This window comes from Vulpes lagopus, chromosome 8 (genome assembly GCF_018345385.1).
Source record: "Vulpes lagopus strain Blue_001 chromosome 8, ASM1834538v1, whole genome shotgun sequence".
Classification (NCBI taxonomy): Eukaryota; Metazoa; Chordata; class Mammalia; order Carnivora; family Canidae; genus Vulpes; species Vulpes lagopus.
In genome coordinates this window covers 33,751,008-33,766,694 of record NC_054831.1, presented here as the reverse complement: position 1 = coordinate 33,766,694, position 15,687 = coordinate 33,751,008, and the positions used below count along the sequence as shown (strand labels likewise).

General features: G+C 37.8%; 1 protein-coding gene across 3 annotated transcripts in view; it reads right to left on the bottom strand.

Annotated features, from left to right (window-relative positions):
• IFT88 (intraflagellar transport 88) overlaps positions 1-15,687 on the bottom strand; it is a 131,512-nt gene that overhangs the window by 51,074 nt on the left and 64,751 nt on the right. For all 3 annotated transcript variants that reach the window (XM_041766463.1, XM_041766462.1, XM_041766461.1), the window contains 4 exons: positions 14,853-14,952; positions 9,899-9,985; positions 3,545-3,731; positions 1,676-1,784 (listed from right to left, as the gene is read on the bottom strand). In XM_041766463.1, the coding sequence (XP_041622397.1) occupies positions 1,676-1,784; positions 3,545-3,731; positions 9,899-9,985; positions 14,853-14,952 (483 nt within the window). The remainder of the gene's footprint in view (positions 1-1,675; positions 1,785-3,544; positions 3,732-9,898; positions 9,986-14,852; positions 14,953-15,687) is intronic.

Genomic DNA, 15,687 nt, shown 5'->3' with positions numbered 1-15,687 from the left:
CAGCCCAGGTGGCTCAGTGGTTTAGTGCCGCCTTCAGCCCAGGGCCTGATCCTGGAGACCCGGGATCGAGTCTCATGTCAGGCTCCCTGCATGGAGCCTGCTTCTCCCTCTGCCTGTGTCTCTGCCTCTCTCTCTCTGTCTCTCTCATGAATAAATTAAATTAAATTAAATTAAATTAAATTAAATTAAATTAAATTAAAAGATAATGCTAACTTAAAAACCTACAAAAGATTTTAACCTTGGGGTTCATGGGTGGCTCAGTTAGGTGACCAACTCTTGATTTTTGCTTAGGTCATAATCTCATGGTCATGGGGTTGAGCCCCTGTTGAGCTCCCCAGTCAGTAGGGAGTCTGTTTCTTTCTCTCTTCTTCTGCCCACTCCACTCATGTAAGCACCCGTGCATTCTCTCTCCAAAGATAAATAAAATCTTTAAAAAAAGGAGGGAGAGAGATTTTAACTTTTCCTGGGGCACCTGGGTGACGCAGTTAATTAAGCATCCGACTCAATTAAGTCATATGCTGGGTTCTGCGCTGTGTGTGGAGTCTGTGAGTTTCCCTCTTCCTCTCCCTGAGCCCCTCTCCACTGCGCACACTTCCTCAACCATGTGCGTGCTCTCTCAAATAAATAAAATCTTAAAAAAAAAAAGACATTTTAACCCTTCCCAAATATTGTGTGAAAGCTTACTATTTTTAAAATAAGGAAGGAAAATGTTTTTCAAATACTGTCAAAGGCATTAAGAACATTAACAAATTTCTGCTTTTTCAACCAAAGGCAAGGAAAAAAAAACCCAAACTAAAGAAAGACAGGAGTTGTAGAAGAAATTGACACAGGAGGAATGCTTTCTGTTTCAACATTCCCCAGAGTTCTAAACATAATACTGGCACATACAACACACAGTCAATAAGTGACTGACGAGTGAATGGAATGAATGAGTGAATTCATATAAACTACTGGCTAATTCTGTAGAGTAAAGGTGTTTAAAGAGTTATACTCATTAAACTCACTGGTCAGCTAAAATAATTAACGCAAATTAACCAAACTCAATCAGCAATACTAATCAGTGATTAGCATTATTTTTCTTTTAAATAGTAAGTTACTGTTCCAGAAATACTCTTTAAGACTCAGAGTTAAAACATTCTAAAGTATCTAATCCACAGTCAGTAAATAGCTTTTATGTATTAAACATATTATACCCAATTATTTCAATTATTAATTCCAAAAATTAAGAAATAATAGTTTTAACCTTTAAATAATTCCTTTTATAATGCAAATGATCTTTTAAAACGGGATCACCCAAAAAACAAACTCTTAACTATAGAGAACAAACAGATGGCTACCAGAGGGGAAATTGGTGAGGGGATGGGGGAAATAGATTACGAGCATTAAGGAGGGCACTTATCATGATGAGTACTGAGTAATATAATAGAATTGTTGAATCACTATGTTATACCCCTGGAACTAACTTGTGTTATTAACACTAGTGTGTTAACTATACTGGAATTAAAATAAAAAAAATAAAACAGCATCACTCAAATAATATTTTTATCACATATTAATCTGATAGGTTTTAAAATACTATCCTCATCAGTTACTTGATTGGCTAAGGTTATTTAATGATTGGTACCCAATCGCCAAATGAATTGACAACTGTCCTCAAGTTTTTCACGTAAGATACACATTTGCTATCTGGTAAAGAACTTGGGCACTGTTTCTCAGGATTGCGTGAAGTTTCAGGAAACAATCCAAAGCTTCATCGAGCCGGTTTAGCCTCTTATAGGTAAGGCCTTAGAAAGAAGACAGAGAAAAGCTATAAGCATTATTACTGGTAGTAATTTTCTCAAAGTCACAGAATAAATCCTTAAATATTATGTAATATTCATCCAGAAGAGAAAATAAAGATAAATAGATTAAAAAAAAAAAAAAAGAACAAGGTGGGGGATGGGATTTCTCACTAATGTTTGGCAGACACCAAAACATGCTATAATGGTCTAGAGATTGTAAAGTGTGGGCGGGGGACAGGAAAAGACAAACATATCAGCAGAATACATTGTTCAGAAACTGACTCAGTTACAGAATTTAGTTAATGGGCATTAAACTCAATGGGGACTATGGGACTAGTAAACGGTGTCAGGACATTTGACTACACATGAAACAAAAAATGTAGATTCCTATTATGAATACATTAAAAATATTTTAAAACTAAACAAAAAACAATGATATAAAAGAATGAGAAAATATAGGAAAATGAGTTTATAATCTTGGGGAAGGGAAGGGCTTCATAAAGTAATAAATGAAGCCAAAAATTTTCAAAAAGGCAAATTTGACTATATAAAAATAAAAAAACTGTTTGACAAAAGAAATTACAGTTAAAAGTCAAGCAATGGACTAGGAAAAGTACTTAAAACTTATATGGAGAATAAATATATATCTAGGCAAGAAATCTCCTGCATTAGGCTTTTAGTATTCACTTCCCTCTGCCAGTACAGCTCTTTTCCAAGTTACTGGAATAGTCATATCCTTCTTTCTTCCAACATGACTTTAAACTCTCCTGACTCTGTCTAAAACTGCTAATTCCTCCCTGCCTCCTTTCCTCCCAACCTAGTGAGGTCTTCTTTTCTCCTCTGGCAGGAGATTAAAGACCTCTTCTGGGGCAGAAAGGATCCAACTGGCTAACAGGCAGTTCCCCAACTACACAGATCAGACAGATGGCCCTGTGGCAGGGTTCTAGGGCATCATTTCACTTGTGGCCTCAGGTATCCCATTCAGCTTTTAGCTGCAAACTCCTAAGTGAGAGGAGACAGGCCAGGATCATCAAACACCTGAGGAAAGTTTGTAACATGAAACATAGAGGATAAAACAAACAAGCAAACCAAAAAAAGCAAAACACACCTATGCAAAGAGAAGAAAACTTCAAAAGAAATTTAATTAATATCCTATGAGATAAGACATTGCATCAACAAGTTTGCCACACTGCAAACTCATGAACAGGAAGAAATGACACAGATTTCAGATGACTTCTGACAGGCAGGGAAGGGAATAAGATGGTGGTACGCCTCTAGGTCTTATAACATTTTGTTTATGAAAAATACCTGATGTGAATATGACAAAATGTTCGAGTGTGTTAAATATAGTTGGGAGGAACATGCATATTTATTTATTCATATTTTTTTATGTTTGAAATTGATAATTAAAAAGGGAAGAAAATGGGTTTTTTTCCCACCTATCAGTCTGGCAAAAGTTAAAAATATCCAATATCAAAGGGAATCTGAGAACTCAGTCTCACAGACTATGGTAGCACATAAATTGGAAAAGTCTTTTGGAGGGCAAGAGACAACATCTATCTAAATTTTACATGTGCATTACTTTGTAATAATTAATTCCATTAAAAATAATCTATAATCCAAGAACCTTCTTTTCAATTTTTTGTTACAAGGAAGTCAACTCTATAATGAATTGGAGCTCTTTAAGCCAATTTAAAAGAAGAAAAGAGAAAAAAATTGTAAAAGAGAAAAACAAAAAAAGCAGTTTTGCCTGTTTTACTTACCAATATTATAAAGTGCTTCAGTACAAGAAGAATCATTTCTTAGAGCCTCTTTATAGAATTCAGCTGCCTTCTCATAATCACCATTTGCAAAAACTGTATTCCCTTTATTAGTCAGAGCTGAAGGATTATATCTATCAGAATTCACAGCTAAATCTGCATAGCTGCTGGCTTGTGCAAATTCATTTTCCTAAATAAAGTACAAAACATACACAAATTACTTGGAGTTCATCAAATATCTTTTCTGACTGTTCTGGATTATATATAGACATATAAACAGATTTTCTGAGATTACAAATATGATAAACAGAAGTATTTTGCATATCTTGGTCTTTTTTTTTTTTTTTAAGATTTTATTCATTTATTCATGAGAGACACAGAGAGAGAGAGAGAGAGAGAGAGAGGCAGAGACATAGGCCGAGGGAGAAGCAGGCTCCATGCAAGGAGCCCAATGTGAGACTCGATCCCGGGACTCCAGGATTGCGCCATGGGCCAAAGGCAGGCGCCAAACTGCTGAGCCACCCAGGGATCCCCCCATATCTTGGTCTTGATAGGCTTATTCTACAAAAGATCTTTGATCAGCAAGCTTTTTTAACTCCCTAAGTTTCTTATGACTGACTTCTTCATAGTTTCATGGTTTGAATAACACACTATTTACAATGCCCAAATTTCACATCACACCTGTAGTACTATGCTTCCCAAACCTAAAGCTCTTAAATGGCTATAAAGGCATCACTATCTTTTCTGCTATTCAATTAAATTGGTTGCATCATCTACTAGGACTTGCATTTCTAGCAATGAATTGTCTCCTCTCTGTCACCTCTGCCAAATGCTCCATCAGGACATTGTTCACTTAAGCTGCATGGACCTCTCAATTCTTCAATAGCACAGTATTTGTGCTGTGTCAGCTTGCCAGATTTTCTTGAATCCAGATTTTCTTGAATCCCCATCCCCCCTTTATCTAGAGTTGGCTGAAAGGAACTTGTAGGACACATGGAATGCAGACACGAAGCAGTAGCTTTTACTCTCCGAAGGTCTGTTTCTGGTCATCAGTGGCAGAACTGATGCAAGAAATGCCTATGGATTCCAAACTGTCCTCATTCACTCTGACTCCACATCTGGGTCTTCTTTCCAACTGTGTTGTCCTTGCTGACTGCAGTAACCCAGATCCCTGATGGGGCTTGGCTCTGGACCCATAGAGGAGGCAGTCGTGCAGAGGCAACTGCTTTCCAGAGGCCTCTTCATGAAGGTCCCCCTCTGAGTGGCTGATGAACATGCTTGGCCACTCACTCACTGATTGGTGATCCCTTCGCAAATCCCCTGACCCTCCTTCTGCACCTTCACCTCCATCACTCTGCTACTACTATGTAAGTTCTAGTTCCCATATCCCTTCACCCATACACTGATAGTGACTGCTTCCCTGATTGAGCTTTTAAAAAACTTAGATACAATTCACATTTCACAAAAATGTACAATTCTGGGGCGTTTAATACATTTGCAAAAAGTTGTACCACCATCACCAATATCAATTCTAGAATATTTTTATCACCCCTGCAAAAGATATCCTGTACCCATTAGCAGTCATTCCTCATTCTCCCTTATGCTCTGGCCCCTGGCAGCCACTAATCTACTTTCCGTCTCCATGGGTTTGCCTACTCTGGACATTTCATAATAAATACAATCATATAATGGCTAGCTTTTTTATGTCTGGCTTCTTTTACTTAGCAGAATGTTTTCAAGGTTTATCCATGTTGTAGTATGCATCAGTACTTTATTCCTGTTTATAGCTGAATAATATTCCATTGTATGGATAGAACACATTTTGTTTATCCATTCATTGTGATGGATACCTGGGTTGTGCCCACCTACTTTTATTTATTATGATTAATGGGGTTTTGAACATTCACATATTTGATATAAAAACTGGTATCTAAAAGTGAGGTGCTGCTGTCATAAAAACATATAACCTTGTCTTTTGAACTAGGCAGCAGACAAAACTTAGAAAAGTATGAGAACCACATTAGTGGAGGCTGGAGAGGTAATAAGAGGCAGTAATTGTTATCAGAGGCTGGGTAAGGGGGATGAGGGGAAAGTCATGTTTTGCAGCCATGAAATAACTGGGAAAACTGGCATCTACACTGACCTGGAAGATAGAAAGTGTACTTAGTAAATGTGTGCATGTGGCCAAGGAGGTTTCTAGGCAGGAGGTTAAAAGTGCCAATTAACTTACTTTAACTGGTATGATAAAGTACACATAGAAAGGAGCTTAAGAAAGAACTGTTCAGATTTTCCAACTAAAATTTAAAAGAAATATTAGAAAAACCAGGACTTGTTGGGGTGGAAAATAAAATTATTTCATATCTCTAGTTTCTCTTAGCAGTAAGAGTGTCAGAGTAAGAACTAATTGCAGGATAGAGATTAAATCAAAGGTGTGGCTGGAATACTCTTTGGAAATATTTTAGAATGATTTAAGGTAGTGCCTAGCAAAGCAGCCCTTCCCTCTTAGGCAGAAAAAAGCTTCCAAGTATCTTTGGGGGTCTACTCCACAACAGCCTTGTACATCTACATGGAAAGGAGTCTGCCTTGGAAAGAGTTGTGGATGTGGCTTTTGGGGCATGTAGGCACCCTCAACAAGATCTACAGAAAACCTGCCAAGTCGTTAAAGGGAGTTGTACTATCTTAGTTGTTGCCAGCTTGGCTTTACGGGACACAATCCAAAATGAAAGAAGGCCTCTAGGTCCCTAATTTTTCTGGGTAGAAAGCAGGCTAAGAAAGTTAATCAGCTGCAAGTACAGATTATTTTTCTGTAAAAGGAAGGTGTTCTCTGAAAGCAGAGCCAAGAGCCACAGAGCCTGAAGGATTGGGGGAACATTCCTAGGGATCAGAGCTAGGTCCTAACTAAGGACTTTAGGGGGCACTGGTCACATATGCTCAGCTGGATTTCTCACCCATTAAGGACCAGTGACTGTTAGGTACCTCCATCTCACCCCTTTTGAGTAAGAGTATCTGTCCCGCTTATCCTATTCTTACCTCACCATAGGATGTTAAATCTATAAGGGAATGGTGTGTTTTTCTGTTCCTTTGGATCAAGAGGCCCTGCACCTGAGAAAGCTCCATCTCTATCTGGATCTCATGCAGCCAATGGGCCTATGAGCCTGGTGCTGTGACTAGTGAGACTATGGGTGTCCTTGGAAGGGTAATCATTTTGCATATGGAAAGAGTGTACTGAATGCAGGTACAGATAAACTGTTAAAATAAAGGCCCCAAAGAGTCACACTTCCCAGTATTCAGGCCCTTATATGGTTCTCTCCCATGTTTGTTTTGCCCAGTAAGACTAACAATAAGTTCAATGCATACAGGAGCCTGGTAAGCACTGGGGTCTCCTCCTGTGGATCCTATCCCATGTAAATCCGGACTCCTCTGCCAGAGAAGGATGAAGAATGAGATGCTAGTCTACAGCTCAGCTGTTGATATGAGGAAAGCATTGGGACCATGTAGCCTCAGTCAAGCCTCAGAAGATGGCACCAGGATGATGATCCCAGGCCAGACCAGCAGAAGGACCACTCAAGTGAACCCAGCCTTTTCAGGTAGATTATGAGCAAATACAGGTAATTTTAAGCCATTACATTTTGGAACGGCTTATTACAAAGCAACAGAAACTGATACAACCATACACTGGATACCAACAATATATGCCAGTTATGTATCATATATATAACTATGTACAAGACTCATCATTTTGCCTCAAAACAACTACTTTCCTCAGAACTACATGCAACAGATTATTGATCAGATACTACGATGACTCTGCTCAGTTGACTAAATCTAACCATTTTTCTCTCTTTAAAAAAAGTCTTCTTGGTCTCTTCTATATACATTCATCAAATTGGGTAAAGATCTGGTCACTAATTAAACCATTTTCACAAAATTCACAAATTATTTTTTTTTAAAGATTTTATTTATTCATGAGAGACACAGAAGGAGAGAGAGGCAGAGACACAGGCAGAGAGAAGCAGGCTCCATGCAGGGAGCCTGACATGGGACTCCATCCCAGGTCTCCAGGATCACACCCTGGGCTGAAGGTGGCGCTAAATCGCTAAGCCACAGGGGCTGCTCCACAAATGATTTTCTAAATTCAAAAGTAATGGCTGTAATGGAGACTGTGCTTCAGCCCCGTATCAATACCGGTCCTTCAGAAGTGCTGGGAATGTTGCTGGCTACCAGGTTCAGCTGTCAGCCCTCTGTGAATCACTAGCTCAAGGAGAAAGAGGTGCCTTGCCCAAAGTCACACCCGCTTCCTGGTGAGCAGGTTGTATCAGATGACTGGTTGCTGTGGAGGTACAAAGGCACAGCCCCCTCACCCCAGTGGGAGAGAGTAGAGTGCTAGTGACCATCCTAATTCAGGGGGTCCCCTAGGGTTGGCTAAGGCCTGTGATGACTGCATCACAGCCCAATTTCCTTCTCCACCCAATGCTGCTTCCAACCCTTCTCCCTGAGGGGTTGATCCAAAGAGACCTTCCCAGTAAACTTCATGCAAGATAATCTCCAGCTCAGAGTTGCTGTCTCACTTTTCTGAGCCCTCATTCTTGTGTACCTCCTCTCTGATTTCAATGTTACATACTTGTTCTGCATGCCTTCCTTTACTTCATACTATAGCTTTTTCCCTGTCTTCTTGATCTGATTCTTATTCTTGCATCTTTAATATATGAGAATCCCAAAGTTCGTTCTCTGTTCTGTGCTACACTCTTACACTTGGAGATACCCTCTATAGTCTTAGTCCAGGAGGTTAGTTAGCAAAATACTACAGACTGGCTTAAATAGCAAACATTTAGTTCTCATAGTTCTAGAGGCTGGGAGATCCAACATCAAGGTGCCAGCAAATGTGGTGTCTGGTGAAAGCCACTGCCTAGTTCACAGATGGCTTCCTTGCTGTGTCCTCATGTAGCAAAGAGAGGGCTCTGGTTCCTACTTTTCTCTGAATGGCACCAATTCCAGCAGTGTACTCCCCTGTCATGACTTCATCTAATCCTAATTATCTCTCGAAGTCCCTACCTCTACATACAGTTACACTGGGGGTCAGGGCTTCAATATAAGAATCTAGTTGGGGAGGGAGACACAAATAGCCCATAGCTAAAAGCTTTAATCTCTACAGAAATCATCATCAAATTTTATCTCTAGCCCTAACTTCCTATCTGAGATCAGTTTCACATGTTCCTGGACTTTTCTATTTAAATATATTTGCTACAAAGAAAATTGTAAAAATATAATTAAAAACAAACTCAGCAACTCTCCCCCTAATCTGCAGCCTCCTCTAAACCTGTACCTGGTACCATTCTTTGTCAGACTTAAAATACTGGAGGCATTCTTCACCAGTGGTTTTCATCTCTTTTCCATCACAACACACGGGATAGAACATCTTTCCACCATACAGAGGTTCAGCACAGCAGTAATTCTCAGTGGTACACAGATCAGGAGCTCCAAGGGGGACGATAAATATAGTTTGACTAAATATACTGATCCTTATGTACACATCCCCTCCCAGCTTTTCTGCCTCTGTGCTTTTATTCATTCCTTTAGTCTCCCAAAATGTTACCTACCTTTACTGAATTTCTGAAACACTCATTATCTACATTCGTTTATTGTTCTCTACTTTCAACCAACCTTCCTTTCTTCTTTCCTTAGGCTACCTGCATGTCGCCTTTGTTCCAATTAAGCACCCTTTAGTGAGCTTCCAAGCTTTTGGTATTCCCTATTACTGGGATTCAGCAGATGCTCAAAGTATGTTTCTTATAGATGACACTGTACCTAAATCATTTAATCTTTACTACTTTCTTTACTACTAACACTTGAGCTGAAATCAAGAGTCATATGCCTGGGTGGCTTAGCTGGTTAGGCATACGACTCTTGATTTCAGCTTAAGTCATGATCTCAGAGTCATGACATCAGGCCCTGTGTGGGACTCCACACTGCCGGGTTGGGGGGTGCTATGTGTGTGCCTGCTTAAGATTCTTTCTCTCCCTCTGCCTCCTCTCTGCTCTCTCTCAAATAAACAAAACAAAACAAAAACCCTCTAGCCCATCTTCCAGATCTACATTCTATAATTCTCTGAGTGATGCTTAACCGCCATAATTTTTCTCCCTTCCTTCTACTTTGAGATAGTCTTCTTCCTCATGTCCACAAACTTGATGCCTGGCCCAGAACTTGTCATGAGCAGACCCTCTAGACACCTCATTCTGCTAACAATCTCCACCAGTCTTCTTTGGAACCTCTCTCTAGGCATGCTCTTTAGGCAGAAATTTAGCAACATAAAAACACCATATTATCACGTCTTAGTTATTAAAAAAAACCCAGACTTACCAAATAATACAGAAATGAGAGATTGGTTGCAGCTGCACTTTTCACTCTACTGTCCTTTTTTTCAAACATTTTTAAGGTCTCTACAGCCTAGAAATGAAATATCTGTAAGTTACTACCATTGTAATATGTCAGTATTCAGTCTTAAGGTTGGGGTAAAGATCAGTGTATCTAGAGCCTAAGGGAAAGACACAAAGGGATGGATTAATATGTTTAAGAAATATATGACAAAATGAGAATTTAATTTGAAAATTAAAATTTATAAAAAAAGAATTTTAAAAACCCTAAGAACAAATAACTGAAGTGAAGAACACAACAGATGGGTTTAACAGCAGACTATATTAGCTGGAGAGAGTAGTAAATATTGGGCCTTGTGAGTCTTATGACACAGTTTATTTTTTTTTCACAGTTTAGTTTTTATCTTGCATAATGGGGTGTCAGTGAGTTTTTACCTAATAAACACAATCAAATTTGCTCTTTATAAAATAATTCTAGAATTTCTGCTTCTGGTTATCGGAGACCAGCCTATAGAAGACCATTCTACAGAGAACAATTAGAAAAGATATTAAAAATATCTTTTGAAGGCACTGGAGAACTACTGAGGGCAATCAGAATCTGAATGTCAACCTTCCAGAAAATGTTCAGACTTATTAAATAAGCAAAGCAAAAAAAGAAGCTAAGAAAAGGTCTCTGGAAAGAACATAAGAGATATATGGAAACATAATGAAAAGGTCTAATAGAAATGTAACTGGAGTTCCAGAGAAGCAAGAAACACGAATGGTCAAGAATCTTCCACAACTGATGACAGAAACTAATTCTGAAAGTATTACAAAAAATTGTCTTAAGTAGGTCCAAATATAATTATATTCTCAAACCATGAGAAATGAAAGTGCATTTTTAACCATTTGGCAGGTCTGAGATAATCCTAACCAAACAGGACATTTGGGATGGTCAACCACCTTGTATGAAACGTGAGTACTCAACCCAGCAATGCCTGAGAAATAAAAGAAAAAAAAAAAGTAGAAAAAGGCAATGGGTTTTCCTCCCTTCCTTCAAAATACATTTACTGAATAGAAAATGCTTGGTTTCTTGGCACCTCCTGATCTTGGAGAGAGTTGAGTCCAACCAAAAATCCTGCATTAACTTTTATAATGGTCAAGAGCTGCTGCTATTGAAAATATCTAACAAATCTGTGTCATGCAAGTGTTTGACCTCAAATGAGGGACCTCAAATGAAGAACCATTAAGTGTACTGACTCAATTTTTTTAAAAGATAAAAGATTTTAAAATACTAGATTCTACATATATTGGTTATAAGTAATTATTCTTTTCAAGGGTTTTTGCTTATTTTAAAGAAAACCATTGGAAGTTTCTAGGCTAATAGTTTATAATTCTACAAAGTAAACCCTGGAAAAAATAAGATCCCAACATCATATGCTCACTCTTGAGATTCTCTATCTCACTTACTTTCTTAGAAGGATCTTTGACAGAATTGCCAAGAAGTTCCTAAAACATACCTTAGAAATTATTGCTGCTTACATTGTTCATTCATCCTGTAGAAGTTAGCTCATTGACTCTTTACATAACCGCCATGGCTATTCATGTAAAAGTCAGTGCTGTTTTGAATCTCTAAGTTTTATAAGACTGCATTTCACTTTGAATAAGAATTGACATGTTTTAATCTTTACCATTAGAGTGTGTCACAACAAACGTATGTGTTAATTTAAAACAACATTCATTTAAAGAGTTATTTATTTGAGAGAGAGAGAGAGAGAGAAAGAGTGAGCACGAATCAGGGGAGGGGCAACGGGAGAGGGAGAGAAAAACCCTCAAGCAGATCCACTGGGCATGGAGATAGAGATTGTAACCTGAGTAAAAACCAAGAGTCAGCCACTCAACCAACTGAGGCACCCAAGCAGCCCAAACTTTGCAACATTCATTTAAAAATATCTGAGGGAGGGGAAGGGGGTAACTGGGTGATGGGCACTGAGGAGGGCACTTGATGGGATGAGTACTGGGTGTTATACTGTACGTTGCAAACTGAATTTAAATAAAAAAATGCAAAAAAAAAACCCAATGTACACTAATTAAAAAATACTTTATTGTTAAAAATCACTACATTTAAAAAAAATAATCAAAAAATATCTGAGAGAATAAAACATATTTTGTACTTTAATTTTGAAAACTATAAATTATTCTAGAAAAGCTAAAGAACAGTCTCAAGATTTCTAGCTTTGAGATGGGCTGCTTTCATAACTGTTTTTTTTTTTAAAGATTTTATTTATTCATGAGAGACAGAGAGAGAGAGAGAGAGAGACAGTCAGAGACGTAGGCAGAGGGTTAAGTTGGCTCCCCATGGGGAGCCCAAAGCAGGACTCGATCCCTACTAAGGGATCACACCCTGAACCAAAGGTAGATGCCCATCCACTGAACCACCCAGGCATCCCTCATAACTGTTCTTTACATGTTCGATGAATTCATAGCCAATATTTCGGTTTTTAAAAATAAAATATTATACATCAATTCATTTACAAGTGAAACTGATAAAAGTACACCTAATAAAATCAAATTCAGTTATAATAGCAAAACAAATAATGAAAAAAACATTCTTAGTTTGGGTTGTGTTTCTCCAAACAATTATGAAAATAGAGATATCTCCATTTTGGGTTTCTTTCTAGACTGATGCCATCTAGTTACTGGTTTCTGCATTCCACTGCATCTGTCCATACACTATCACTGGCCTTCAGACCACACTACTTCATTTCATCCACCTTTGGCTTTTCAGTGGATTCCTTCTCTATTACAAAGGTGACTACAAAACACTATCATCACAAAGGTTCATACTCTGAGACTTCAGCATCTTTACTTAGCCATAGAATTATAACTTCATATAAGAAGGTGTATATTTTTCTCTTTTACTTTGAATTGTAAACAAAGTAGTCCTTATCAAATGATCATTGGGAGTCATGTCAACCCAATCCCTTTTAACCTAACAGTGCTCCTTTCAACTAAGGTTGTATTATACCCACCTCATCATACTTACAATATACAAATAAAAGAAACACAAAGTCAAAGCAGCAATGTTGAAAAGAAAGCAGAAATTATATTTTTAGACATAGGTAAACTAACTGAAATCTTGAAAATGCAAATGGAACATAAGATATTTTAAATGAGGATAGCTAGGAAAGCAGTAAACAATAAGATTTGGGTTAAATGAATTTTAAAAAGAAGAAGTCATAGTTTATCCTTTAATGGATAGTTTTAAAACATAAACTATGGTAATATATTGTTAAATCTTTCTAAAAAGACCATTTAAAAATATAGTATCAAACTGGCAAATATGGTTTTCTCTATTTTGTCACCTATAACAGTACTTACCATACACATAAAAAAATTTTTTTTTGTGCATAGATGACTTTGGAAAGATAATAAAGACCAATTTGTCTGACTTCACTTCCACTGGAAAAAGCATTATAACAGTTATAGAGTTATTACTGGCATTTTAAATGACCATGAGCGTGATGATCAAATGACACAACAACAGACATAAAGGTACTCTGAAAGTCTTTCTAGGGCTTTACAAATGCCAAAAAAAGGTTAAGCATACTAAATGCATATACACAATGGAACCAGTCTATGGGGCTGCATCATATAATGATTGTATGAACCCTGGGGCTGCATCTCCCCCTCTTCTAGAAAGAGTCATTTCTATTGTCTCCCAGACTAAAGGAAGGTCCCTAGGTAAGAAGAAAAACTGAAAACGTAGGCTTGGGATAGGATGCAGGAAAAATAACATAGCGTCCTCTGGCCCTTGCTCTCTGGGCCTAAACATGGGAGGGGCTGAGGTTTTTTTTTTTTTTTTTTTTTTTTAAGATTAAGATAAGAGGGAGAGAGAGAGTGAGCGAGAGGCAGAGACATAGGCAGAAGAAGCAGTCTCCATGCATGGAGCCTGATGAGGGACTCAATCCCGGGACTCTGGGATCACACCCTGAGCTGAAGGCAAATGCCCAACCACTGAACCACCCAGGCATTCCGAGGGGCTGAGTTTTCTAATTGTGGGCACATATAACACTAATCATTGGCTTTATAACCAGGATATCAAGTTTTATTCTGTTTATTCTCTTCTGTTATTGCTACTTCCATTCTTCCTTTTCAAAGCTGTCTATTCTTCTATGTCTTGTTACAACTATGTCTCATTTGAGACAGACTACTGAAGGTGGAGTACCCACCCATTCCATTGTGACCCAAGGTAGCAAGGTAGCAGTGGTACCAGCAAGAGATCCAGGAGGATTCTGAAACTGTGCTTAGCAATGGGACCCTTTTATGCCCAATGCAATGTTAATGAGTAAACCAAATATATACAAAACAGGTAACAGGAAAGCTACTCGGGTGAGAACAGCAGATGAAAGCATCAGGCTACTAGATGGGCTCCTAGCCTTCCTTGATTCTAAAAAATCTTAGGGCTTTAGGGAACAGTTTGAAAACTAGGGGAGGGCAGCCCTGGTGGCTCAGTGGTTTAGCGCTACCTTGGGCCCAGGGTGTGATCCTGGAGACCTGGGATCAAGTCCCGAGTTGGGCTCCCTGCATGGAGCCTGCTTCTCCCTCTGCCTGTGTCTCTGCGCCTCTCTCTCTCTCTCTCTCTCTCTCTCTGTCTCTCATGAATAAATAAATAAAATCTAAAAAAAAAAAAAAAGAAAACTCTGGGGGAAAATTGATCTTTAGACTAGAATATAGTTTAGTAATTTAAGAACCATGCTTTACATGATAAGTATTTACATGGGGACAAACAGGTCAAAATTAAAGTAATACTATATTATCGGAAATTATGTTAAGACAAGTATAAATATCACTCAATTTCAGAATAATCACAGATAACTATATTCTAGAAAAAGTTTCCCAACATTATTGCTTTGACCAGTTAATATATAAACGTTTATTTAAAACTTTAAAAAACTTACTTGGTTAAAGTCCTTTTGTCTCAAATATGTAATTGCTTTGTTTATTTCCAGATCATTTGCTAGCTCTACATATTGAGAAGCTTTCACAACTTCAACACACCTATAATGCAAAGCATAAAAAAAAGCTACTTTATTTTGTCTCTGCATATTTATGTTGTTGTTGGTTTCCTTATGATTTTTCAAAAACATTTTTAGTGCTCCTCGTGCTATCTAAGGTTAAGCACTTGATTTCTTCCAATGCAGGTAGTAAGTTACTGAACTCTTCAGATCTAAACTAATTTTCTTATCTAACTTTTCTTTAGATTATTGTCACTTCTAATTATTTATGGTATTTTAAATAAAATCAGTCCCATTTTTTAAATTAACTCCTAAACAATTTCAATTTGTAACAGGCAAAAGTATTTTTCTATATATATTTTCATCTTAAATGTTATGATGGTGAAAAAAATTCAATAGAACCTGTAGAATATGTTTAAGTTTTGTGTCCAACTTGAATGGACTATCATAGATCTTTTCCCCAACGCACACAGAACATTTGTTTTTAACTATATATCAGGCACTGCACTAATTCCTTTATAAGCATTATCACATTTGATCCTCACAACAACCCTGAAAGATAGGCATGATCTCTGTTTTATACACAGGAGAGTGAGAGATCTGAATCACACACCCAGAAAACTGTCAAGTAAGAATTTGAACCCAATTTTTCTGATACCAAAACCCACTGCACCAAGACTTTTCTTCAAATTGAGGTCAACTGAAACCAGTAGTTAATCATGACTCTTACTTAAAAAAAAGAAGAGAAAAAATATCAAAGGATTGAACACCAATAAAA